Below are 12,153 nucleotides of genomic sequence, written 5' to 3'. Positions count from 1 at the left end.
ATTTTTAAATACTATACTACACAATATGTACACAGAATGAAGAATGTACTTGTAGATACACAGTCTTTCAGTGCTGTAATTTTATTTATATTGTGATTATACCAAAAACCCAGCAAGAAAATGGCCCTGCTGTTTAATATTCTCTACAAATTAAAAAAATGGTTCCACCCCATTGAACCTACAATATCTGGAGGACTACAGGTAAACAAATGAAAAGCAGCCAAGTGCAATTCAAACTACAAGTGGAAGAAACAAACCTTTTTGAGACCATATTGAAAGTGATATGGATACAATCAACATGTCTACCTAAATTTATGCATTTATTCCATATGTGATAGAGATGCCAATTTCTAAAGATGCAGATATCTATTCCCAGTGAATGCAGTGGGAGTAGTAAGCATGCAAGCCTCTCTGGCAGAGCTGAATATTGTAAGTTGTTATTCAAAGAGTTGCTTCAAGCACCTCTGCTTCAGCTAGCCAGTTTCTTGCAAATGCTACTAATAAGCTCTGCCAGAAAAGCATGAAAGTGAAGGTAACAGCTTTGATTAATAGCTTAGAGATGACATTCCAAAGTTAGTTATGTTCAGCACAGGTTAGAAAATTAAAACAATAAGCAATAACTATTCCTTTCCATATTACAGATGCGTAACATCTGCAGTCATCTAATACTTACTTCATTTCACCTATTATTCTGTGACATTTTTATGGTTTTTATAGTTTTTTCACTATTAACTGTAAAGAAATAACCTGTAGGTTTAAAGTGTTCTTTGAATTAATGTTTACACACAGACTGTTAGAAAACTAAGCCAAAAAATTGAAAGTGTAAGAATTTTATGTGCACTACTCATAGTATATCGAAACACTCCATTAAGCTGAAGTAAATTGAGGATGTTTTAATTTGTAAAAGTCCACACGTAATCTATAATGATTTATAATAATTTATAATAGCATAATTAATTAACTTCAAATTGCTGCACCTTCAGTTCATTCAGCTTAACTTTCCTGATGCTATATTGCTTAAACTTGCAGAGAAATATTATTCATACATATCCATTCCTAAATACACATAGCAGTAATTCTAGGAATGATGTGCCATGTCTTCTCCACGTCACATGTGTACACACTGAATTAGAAAACCAGAACTGTTAAAGAATTTTAGATGAGCAGGAATTCAAAACTTTTCCATATTTTTTCCTTCCTTGAAATGGTCAGATATAACAATTACCTCTATTATCTCTGGCAGAAGTATCATTCTTAACAGCTGCCACAGTTCGTCGACTCTACAAAGAAAGAAATGTCTGTTATTTGATCACCTGACTATTGAAAATATAAATTACAGCCTCACCTCTTCCTCTGACATAACATCAGCAACACAGAGAGGTGATAATTATGAAATCCCACCCCAAAGAGCCTAGGGTGAAGACTACTTGAACTATATGTACTGCTTCAAAACAACCTCCTTTTCTATGTTTTCACTTGAGCTATACCTAGTTATATAAACATTAGTCCCCATCTACCTCCCTGCCAAACCTATTCTTAGAAAATTTTCAGAAACCCCCATTCACCACAGAAATAAAAGGAACATATTCAACAAGTAGTTCCACAGACAATAGTAAGATTTAAAAATTCAAGCGTGACTATATGTATAGAAGTTCTGTAAGTTTATTATGAACATACTGCATAGGTATTACCAACCTTCACAATTTTGTTTACTTTGGCTGATGGAGTAGGTGGTGGTGGTGTCTCTGGACTAGGTTCAATATCTTCATCAGGTGCAAGATCTGGATTAAGTGAAAATATGCTCTCCAAGTCAATCTGTTTAAAAGAACATAAAGCATATTTGTGAGTCTAAGAACAAATTCAACCTCTCAATTTCTGCTGTTAGACTTGAGAATAAACAATAAATAAATTTATTGTTTTCACCACACAACTATTTAATTCTATAACCTGAACTATCTCATTTTGTATTCACTAAAACATCTTAAGCATTAGTTATTGTCTTACTTGAAACACACACCCTTCAAAAAACAGATGAATTACAAATGACCAACAGATATTTGCAATTCTGTAGAGTGATTAAATTAAAACAGAAATAGCTAGTATTAACACACAAAAAAAGAAAATTACTGCAGATAATGAAAGACATTCTATAACATAAAACGGAGATCTCAGTTATTTGAAATTTCCCAGACAGTGCAAAAGGAACAGACAAATTACAGTGACCCTAAATATAAAAACAAAATTGAATCTATATTAAACATACTACCCTGTTTTTTTCTTCTAAGTTCTCCTCCTTCAAAATGCCATTATCTGAGGAGGAGGGAAGATCTAAAAACTAGCAAGCTTCAGATCTATTGAAACTTGGCTTCCTAAAGATCTTAAATAGTTTGGTTTCTAAACTGCCACTTCCCTTGGCTGGACCTTTCAAAGATATCATTAGTATATGGATTCTTTATGTCCAGAGGGTTGAGCTCCATGGATGAGATCGCCAGGACATGTTCATACTTTTTTCTTTTTCCCATGTTTTAATAAAACTAGTTAGGTGTAATTCTGAGATGCTTCTCAAAATCTCAGCTTGAACAGGCTAACTTGGTCCAAAACTTCAAGGAAGAAGGGATAGCAAAATATAACTGAGACACACAGAAAGATAGTTCAAACAGGCAAGCCTAGAAAATTATTGCCAAAAAAAAAAAAAGTAAATAAACAAACGAGAGTCCAATTCCTCATTAAAACAGGCACAAAAGAATTTCTAATCTAGCCATCCCACTGGTTTCCTGTCTGAACTGCAAGTCTTTCTCCCTCTCAAAAATTTGATTTTTCCACTTGTAAAAAGGGGATAAAAAGCTCAGCCTTTGTAATCTCATTCAAAATCAACAGATGAAAAGCACTACTTAAAAGCTATGACACAGAGCTCAGGAAGTAAAATCTGACACAACAGATAACAAGATTTTCAAGACAGCTCCCATTCAAAACAGTCTGTAACCAAAGAAGCATTAAGTAAAATAATATTTATATCTTCTTTTCATTTATACACTGCAAATTTCTAAGTAACGCTCATGTAGGCTATATATTATTTAAAAAGAGAAAGGTTCTAGAACAGTTAAGTTTACCTCTTTGCCTTTAGTATCTCCATTTTCAATCCATTCAACAGTTACACTTTCATTATCTTCATTTAGGGATGTTACCATAGCTTGATGAATTCGTCCTGGAAAGGAAACACAAGCAATCATTTATTAACAGGTGAAAAAAAAAATCTCAGAAGCTATTTGAATACATGTATGCAAAGGAAGGCTGGAAGAAGACGGTTAAAAAAGAAAGGGGAATAAATAAAAGACGGTTCTTGGCCATGTTCTATAAACTGGCTTAGATGTGAACCACTATCAGAGGTTCTACTGGGACAATACCCAGTGAAAAAATTCAAAAGATATAAAACTGAGTGGTAAGTAAGCAAAATACCATGTGAAAGCCACACCACTTAAAATCTTTTTCCTGTAAAATGTTTTAGTAACATTTCCAATACCATGATTACCCCATGGGTGGGAAAGTTTACTGTGGTATGCTCCACACAGGCTTTTTTGTATTCTTTCTAGGCTGATACAACATTAAGTGTCCCGACATTGGAGTAAAGCACCCTGACATAGTATTCTGATATCCATTCCTTATGGACATTCAATCAGTTGGTAACTCAGCTAAAATTAAGCTGTCTGTAACAACAATACAAATCCTCATTTTATAAACAACTGCTACGGTGCCATTGCTATGACTTTTCATGTGAAAGATCTCAAGCCAACAAGTCCCTATAAAGACAAATAAAACCAGTAAAGTTCCAGTAGGAATAGAGATTTTCCTTTTAAATAAGTAATATATTGCACTTTTCTTTATATCCTCTGACACAATTTATCGTATTTCCTATGTATGGTAGCAAAGAGTGGTTGGAAGAGCAGAGCAGCCATGCACTGACACAAAAGGATCAAGATCCATCTGTCACATCGATTTCACACCCATGCGTTGCCCTAAGAACACCAAGAACTCATCTTTCTAAGAAATAAAAGTCCAATGTAACTGCTCCTCTGATACCCTCTTTTAATGAGCCATAGCACAAACAAGCAATCCCTAACTCTGTTGTGTATGAGAGGCAAACATAGATGATACAGTAAGAAACATATCGTAAAAGTTACTCCCCAAGTATATATATACACGGCAAAGGCTCTAATCCCACAGAACCAACTCATACGCAACTCCTCTTCCACCATCCTGCCTGCCTGTCACACCAGAATACTGTTTTAATTGACCTCATGTTTGTATCCACCCATGAGCCAACATCCACATATCCAAGAACCATGTACTGCTCCCACACCATAACCTGACCATTTAGAACAGACAGTTCATGCATAAATTGATTCTGTGGGTCAACAGTTTAACTATGAAAACACCTTGGTCCTTCTCTGTATGTCATTCCCTAGGTCTCCTCCATGTTGCCTCTTTTAGAGACACTGACTACTCATGGCTTGGACAGATGTGCTGTTTACTGGGTACAAAGTGGCAGGAATGCTGGCCGCAAACAGTCATGAATGGAGTTAAATCCGGTTGGCGACCAGTCATAAGTGGTGTTCTTCTAGGGTCAAAATTGATGACAGAATTGTTTATCAGCCATCTTGATGAGAGGGTAAAGTGCACCCTCACTGAGTTTGCCCAGGACACCAGCTTGGGCAGGACTGCTGATCTGGTTGAGGCTAGGAAGGCCCTGCAGAGGTATCTCGATAGACTAGATCAATGGGCCATGTCAAGCTGTATGGCATTCAACGGGGCTAAATGCTGGGTACAACACTTGGGGCATAACGACCCCTTGCAGCCGTATAGGCTTGGGGAACAGTGGCTGGAAAGTTGCCTGGCAAAAAAGGACCTGGGGGTGCTGGTCAACAGCCCAATGGACATGAGACAGCTGTGTGTCTGGCTGGCCAAGAGAGCCAACAGCCTCCTGGCCTGCACCAGAAGCAGTCCGGACAGCAGGAGGATGAAAGTGATTGTCCCCTTGTCCACAGCACTGGTGAGACAGACTGCACCTTGCGTTCTCTGTTCACTTTGGCGCCCCTCGCTACAAGAAGGACATCGAGTTGCTGGAACGCATTGAGAGAAGAGCAGCAAAGCTGCTGAAGGGCCTAGAAAAGAAGACCTATGAGGAGAGGCTGAGGGAACTGGGGTTGTCTCATCTGCTGCAAAGGAGGCTGAAGGGACACCTCATCGCTCTCTTCAACTACCTGAAAGGGAGTGGTAGCAAGATGGGAGTCAGGCTCTTCTCTCAGGTGACAAGTGATAGGATGTGAGGCGACAGCCTCAAGGTTCTCTAGGGGAGGTTCACATTGGGTATCAGGAAGAATTTCTTCACAGACGCTTAGGCAGCGGTGGAGTCACCAGACCTGGAAGTACTTGAGACATGTATGATGTGGTGCTTAGGGACATGGTTTTGTGGTGGACTTGGCAGCGTTAGGTCAATGGCTGGACTTGATGATCTTCAGGGTCTTTTCCAACCTACATCATTCTGTGAAATGGCCGCAAAGGGGATGCAGGAACTGGAGCGTATCTCCTCTGAGGAAAGGCTGAGAGAGCTGGCGCTGTTCAGCCAGAAGAGCAGAAGGCTCAAGGGATCCCATCAAGGTGTACAAATGGAGGGTGCATACAGGACAGAGCCCGGACCTTTTCAGTGGTGACAGAAGGAGAGCCAGGGATCACAACTGGAACACGAGAGGTTCTGTCTGAACATCGGCAAATGTTTCCTTACTGTGCGGGTGACTGAGCAACAGAACAACTTGCCCACAGAGGCTTTCCCGCCAGCAACAAGGGATGAGCCCTTCTGGTGAGTCCCTCTGACAGCCCTCAGAGGAGCCGAGTCAGGGCGCTCTGTTTGCACCCCCAACATCACCTGGGTTCCCTGCCTGCATTGCTGGAGCATGGAGCTCAGCAGCCTGCCACCACAGGACCCAACATGTCGGAGGTTAAACACCACCGCTAGGCTGTGACAAGATGGAAAATGCCCTGCAAAGCAGCAGGCTTTCCCCTTTGGAGGGGCTGCTGTCCTCACTGGACAGCACTTGGGGACAGCCCCAGAGGCCTCTGTGATGTCACAGAGCAGCACCCGTGACTTCTCCAACCTCACCGCTCTGCAGCAAGCTGCATTTGGTTCAGGACTCCTGTGAGTTCAGACGCGTGGCATGCAGGCTCCAGGAGCATCCCGGGCTTCACTGAGTTGCACCTTTGTGCGTTCTTGTGTGGTGGGGTACTGCTGGTCCCCACAGCACCTGTTCCGGAGCTGCAGGCACAACGAAGGTGCCAGGGTCCTTGGCACCATCGAAGACGCCCAGCCAGCTCCTCCGCCTTCTCTGACCTCCTCCTTCAGGTACCCTCTGCTAACTCCAGCCGTGCTGCTGGCCTGGGAGACAACGTGGGGGGCTGGAGGGGCTGGGACTGGGGGGACAAGGCAGGTGCCGAGAACGGCCATTGAGATGGGTGGCCCACATGGCTGAACCTGATGATGATGAAGAGGAAGAAGAAGAATTTCAGCCCACAAGAAGGCCCTTCAGGAGGCCCTCACCTCCCTGCAACCTCCACTCTCTTGGGCTCTCTTGGCAGGCAGGACACTCCATCCCGTGCCGCGGAGGATCTGGAGCAGAGCGGCTCTACAGCAACAGCCAGCGGGGGCCAGATGTAGCAGGCGGGGCCATCGGAGGCAGCGGCAGGGGAACAGTGCCCCATCTGCCTGGGCACCACCAGAAACACCGCCTACATCTATACATGTTTCCACGCCCTCTGCTTCCGCTGCATCCAGCGGTGGGCTGCCACGAGATCTGCGTGCCCGCTCTGCAGGCAGCCCATTGACCGCATCCTGCACACGGTGCGAGCGGACGACGACTACCAGCAGTACGTGTGCAGATCGTCCGCTCGCGGCCATAGGAACACCGCCAGGCAGAGGTTCCGCAGCAGATCCCCTCAGCGCCGCTACGACCTGCGCCCACGGCCCAGCAACAATGGCCCCGCAGCTGGAAGAAGGGGGCCGCAGGGGATCAGACAAGCAGACGGGGCTGGCGCAGCTCCAGGGCCCATCAACGCCGCCCCCTAGCAGGCTGCAGGGCAGCGCCCCACCAGGCCCACCAGCGGACCCACCCTCCGCATCAGCTCGCTGCTGCTGCGGCCTCTGCGCATCCAGCTCCCCGACAGGAGCGGCCGATGAACAGCAGGGGCCTGACAAGCACCCATGTGGGACCCGAGGGCTCTCACTGTGAAAACATCTGTCCTCCCGAACAACGGCTACATGCATCGAGGCCCTGCTTTTCCCTTTAGTTAAATTATTTAATTAATAACGATTTTCCCTTAATAATTACTTTTCCTTTAAATAAATTATCCTTATCTCAACCCATGAGTTGTTTCTTTCCTTTTCTTCTTCCTCTCCTCTGCTGAAGAGAGGGAGAGAGCGGTTGTGCTGGAGTTCAGCTCCGAGCGAGGTAAAACCACCACATGAGGGGATCAAGCGCACCCTCACTGAGTTTGCCCATGACACCAGCTTGTGCGGGACTGTTGATCTGGTTGAGCCTAGGAAGGCCCTGCAGAGGGATCTCGATAGGCTAGATCGATGGGCCATGTCCAGCTGTATGGCATTCAACAGGGCCAAATGCTGGGTACAACAGCTGGGGCATAACGACCCCTTGCAGCGGTACAGGCTTGGGGAACAGTGGCATTGCCCAGGGAAGTGGTGGAGTCAGCATCCCTGGAAGTACTTGAGACATGTACGATGTGGTGCTTAGGGACATGGTTTTGTGGTGGACTTGGCAGTGTTACGTTGGACTCTGCGCATCCAGCTCCCCGACAGGAGCAGTCACTGAACAGCAGGGGCCTGACAAGCACCAGGGCGGCGGCCTCCAAACCCATCCACCAACAGCCGGGCTGAGGGTCCTCAAGGCCTGCCGCTCCTTCTGCCACGACAGCCCTGGCCTCGCTGGCTCCCCGCTGCTGCCTCCACACCCAAATTTCATCTGGCCCAGCAGCAGCACTGGCCCAGAGGGAGTTCCTCTCCTTCCCAAAGCCAGGCTCATCCTGCAGGAGCTCTGCACAAGAACCACCCCCTGGAACAGCGAGCACAACTGCACTGCCAAGCAGCTGCGCAGTCTCCGTGCTTGCAGATACCTCAAAGCCATCTGAGCACGTTCCTGAGACACCTGCTCTGGGTCAGCCTGCTTGAGCGGGAGGGTGGGACAACAAGACCTCCAGAGGACCCTTCCAACCTCAACCATTCTGTGGCTTTTTAGTTATTTTCCAACACACCAATAAAACTACCTCTGAAGTCCGAAAGCAGGTACCAGTTTGATCACAGTCATTTCATATAAAAGTCGGACATTTGATCAAGCTCTCCCCACGAGCTAACAATTTCCCTGACAACCAAGCACCTCCTTCTACCTGGGCTTCAGCTGAGCTGGAGAAAAATGAGAAAATCCACCCAGTTTCTCCTCCACCCATTGTTTCAAACTTCTCTTTTAGCCACTTCAGTCACAATTTGGTAGTTTTCCAAAGCTAATGTTTTTATGTACTCCAAGCCTCTTAGGGCCTGCTTAGGGACAGAAAGGAAGATAAACCTTAACTCGTATCCAATTTATCTCACCTAACAGCACAAGTAATATGGGTATTTTTTAGCAATTCTTTTACTGTACAGGCTGCCTAATCTTTCACACCGAGTTAAATCTAAGGAAAAAGAGAGGGTGCAAGTGTCAGGGAAGGTATCAGCAAATCTTTGCAGTCTAATGTAGCATTCAGAGGGGCAAACTGACTAAAACTCAGCCAAAATAAAAGCAAATGCAGGGACTCATGTAGCAACTGGCACCCCAGGCAGCGGTGCTTTCACATCTGCAGCACTTACATCGCAATGAACATTACATTACACAACCATTTCTAACCTCTGCAGTTGTCCTTGCTCCAAGCATAATCATAAGATTCAATTCTCTGTTAAAAAAGGTTGAGTAGTATTTTACTTATTAAAAAAAAATCTTTCCCCTTTGTTTAGTTCCTTTCCTCTAGCATTTGCTAGTTTTTATTTCTCTGAGCCATTATTTTTTCCTGAATATATCCTGCCATTAGTGCTTCTTCAGCAGCACTCTCTTGCATTTCTCAGTGCCCCCGCACACCACTGAAGGCGAGGTCTGCTTCCTCACTTCTGGTACCCACAGTGTCAGTGTTGATGCTGAGCTGCTCACAGAGGGCAAGAAAAAGGTGACATGAACACTGCCACTGTTAACACTGCGCTCACTCCACACAACACCCAATGTGCATGAAGAGCATGGTTTTCATCCTCCTCCGTGGGCATCAGCCTGGATTTGGAAAAATCCAGGAGATGCAGGGGCAGAAACCACAGCCATACCCTCCTCACCACGTGCAGACCTTACTCCTTTCCTCAGCACCCAAACAATGTTGCACAAGAACGTCCTGCCCTCGGGACTATGCCCTAATTCTGCTGGTGACTGTGAAGCTGGCTAACTCAGCAGGGCATTCCCGCACTTCACTTCTTTGGATGAACATTTTTATGCGACTTTTCTTTGTGTGTGGTGCTCAGTACACCTCTCCATTACTTTTTCCGCTGCTAATAACCTACAGTGACTTAATTTTGTGCAAGAACCCTCCATTGTGGAACTGTTTTAATTAGTTCTCTGATTTGTTAGCAAACTAGGAATACAGCCCACTTTTTTTCCTGTAGCGGTGCCACTTCATCCATTGCTACAAACAGCATGCTGGGACTGCAAGGACACAAAAACTCTTTGGTGCTGCGGGAACTGGCAGACTCCTCAAGCGTACAGTGATAAAATTTTCTCCTACAGTCTTAAGGCTTGGCCCGGCTGTCAGTGTGGAATCAAAGGAAAAGCGATATATGAAAAATGTAACTTTAGAGAAAAATAATCTATAAAACATTATAATAATTAACATGTCACCAGATTCTATAAATTTTGAGAAAAACTACTGTTCACTGCTGAAACTCGTGACACTATATTAGTCACCAAGCCATCTTAAGTCATACTACCTGTTCCTTTGTTCTACTATTTTTGCCACAGAATAAATAATAATTAAAAAAAAGGTTTAAACTTTGTCATAACAAGTGAAAGGAGATCAAAGCAGGCTGGTGAATGAATAGAAAATATTGAATCCTCTCACAAACACAGTAAGCCAGCATGCCATAACAAAAGAATCACAATAAGTCTTCCATCTCTATGCCAGACTTCATCCGCTCCCTGGCCAAGAAAGTCAGGATTGAATTAAAAAAAACATTAACAAAAGTTATGTCCAACTTCCAAATATTCTCAGCTTAAATAGAAAACCTACATACTATGTTTAAACTGGCAACGTACCCATGCAATTTGTTCCTCAAAATTCTTAATATGTTATTAAAAGTTTACATGTTACTGAACTGCCAGCAAGCACATTTACATCTTTACAATTGCCTCTTGCTCTCGCAAACAGTATTCCATTATATTTTTCTAGTACACAGCTGAATACAGCAGCTGTGAAACTCAGGAATGCCAGCAACCAATTAGGTTGGCATAAACCTTGTCTAGCATATAAAGCAAGACCAAGCTGCAAATGCTAAAAGCATAAGAGCCAAATCAATCTGAGGTGGCTGAAGGCAACATCCTTCATTTCTGGTGTGTTTTCTGGAGCTGGTATGAAAATCTGAAATGTAAACGTGTTCATGTAAACACGAATGTGCATAAAACTAAAAAGAGCAAGTGATTACAAAATGACTATCTTCACATACATTTCAAAAACAAAAGAAGGAAGTCCAGCCATAAAGGTGATGCACTGATTCTTCACATTTACAATTCCTCTCCTCGCATGATTAGAATTCACATCACAGGGAAAACATTTTTTTTTTTTCTGGGAAATAGTTACATTGCTTTAGAACTCAAAACTGATTAAAAAGTTATTTGAACAGGCCATTATTTCTGTAAATGAATTCTGTCAGACAGTGCACAGTTTACCTTCTACAAACTAGAGCATGCAGAAAACAATGCTGCAAGTAAAAGACAACGCAAATGTATGTGAAGCCACCTTGAATACACTTACGTTACAATATTCTCCCCTTTATTGATACAAGTGAACAACATCAACTCTTACATTGCCTCTTTTCCTAGTCATCTTATGAAAATTTTAAAAACAGGAGAAATAAAGCAAACAAGCATAAACTTCTGCAGAAATAGCAGATAAAATGCCTGTACTGTAAGAACTACCGATGCAGAAAAAATGTTTAGGAAGAAGCAGCAAAAGCAAATAAGCAGGGTAAATCAAACACGTTAACCTATCCTCACCCTAGTTAGCAGTGCCAGCTGGTAGAAAATCCCAAGAGGTACTCAGATCTTTACCTCTGAGCAAACTCAATGTTTTATATCTGCAAAACTTCTTGAAAATCCCACAACTCGGAAGCAGTGATCGATTTCAATACTAAATCCATAGCCTCTTCATCTTTCTGTTACTTTTCAGAAATTTAAGTCACCACATGTAAATATGAGTCTGTGTTTTTGGAATTACAGCCTTGGCTAAAGCACTAGCTAACATGTGACCCAAACCACTCCGTTCTCTCAAGTGACTCAAGAAATAAGGCTGGGGAACGACCACAGCCTTCCCCACCCTTCCAAATAATTAGGGTGTACTGGCCTAAAATGACATTGCATTTGTACTTCTTACGCAGTTTTGTGAAGTCTTAGAAACCTTTGAGACCTAATAGTTAAAACTTTACACACGAAGTCTAGATCAGGCTACTAAATGGAAAACTTAATAATTTGCACAGTGACCCTCTCATTCCTTCACCCCAAAACAGCAGCAGAACTTTAAACCACAGAGATAACCTACCACCATCAAACAATTGTTTAAGCTTTGCTAGTTCAAAACCAGGCAATTGTTTTTAGCAGGCTCAGGCTACAGCCATGCCAATGGAGCCAGCATTCAGTAAAGGAAACTCAAGAGCTTGTTACATCCTCTGAATCTTCCACTTCTTTAGGAACACAAATAAATTATATTAGCTCAGACAGCAGTCTGCTCAGATGAGTACAGTTTTTCCTAACTGCATCAACAGTAGATGTTTCATAGACAAATACAAAAGTATGGTACAAGTTAATGATGACTGTA

The 12,153-nt window shown here is 43.3% G+C and overlaps 2 protein-coding genes across 7 annotated transcripts in view; both read right to left on the bottom strand.

Moving 5' to 3' along the window:
• Window positions 1–12,153, bottom strand: part of KIF2A (kinesin family member 2A) — a 60,881-nt gene that overhangs the window by 32,183 nt on the left and 16,545 nt on the right. For 5 of the 6 annotated variants that reach the window (XM_040542320.1, XM_040542317.1, XM_040542316.1 and 2 more), the window contains exons 2-4: window positions 3,111–3,205; window positions 1,696–1,815; window positions 1,226–1,280 (exon numbers count right to left, since the gene is read on the bottom strand). In XM_040542320.1, coding sequence (XP_040398254.1) covers window positions 1,226–1,280; window positions 1,696–1,815; window positions 3,111–3,188 — 253 coding nt within the window. In that variant the 5' untranslated portion in view covers window positions 3,189–3,205. Of the gene's footprint in view, window positions 1–1,225; window positions 1,281–1,695; window positions 1,816–3,110; window positions 3,206–8,445; window positions 8,572–12,153 lie in introns of those variants that run through there. The other variant, XM_040542319.1, reaches the window with a different exon arrangement.
• LOC121062381 lies at window positions 6,056–7,334 on the bottom strand. Its single transcript, XM_040542324.1, has 2 exons — window positions 6,629–7,334; window positions 6,056–6,395 (listed from the first exon to the last, which is right to left on the bottom strand). The coding sequence occupies exons 1-2, from the start codon at window positions 7,310–7,312 to the stop codon at window positions 6,237–6,239; spliced, it is 843 nt and encodes a 280-aa protein (XP_040398258.1). The 5' UTR covers window positions 7,313–7,334; the 3' UTR covers window positions 6,056–6,236.

This window comes from Cygnus olor, chromosome Z (assembly GCF_009769625.2).
Source record: "Cygnus olor isolate bCygOlo1 chromosome Z, bCygOlo1.pri.v2, whole genome shotgun sequence".
Taxonomy (NCBI): Eukaryota; Metazoa; Chordata; class Aves; order Anseriformes; family Anatidae; genus Cygnus; species Cygnus olor.
This window is presented reverse-complemented; position numbering and strand designations above follow the sequence as displayed.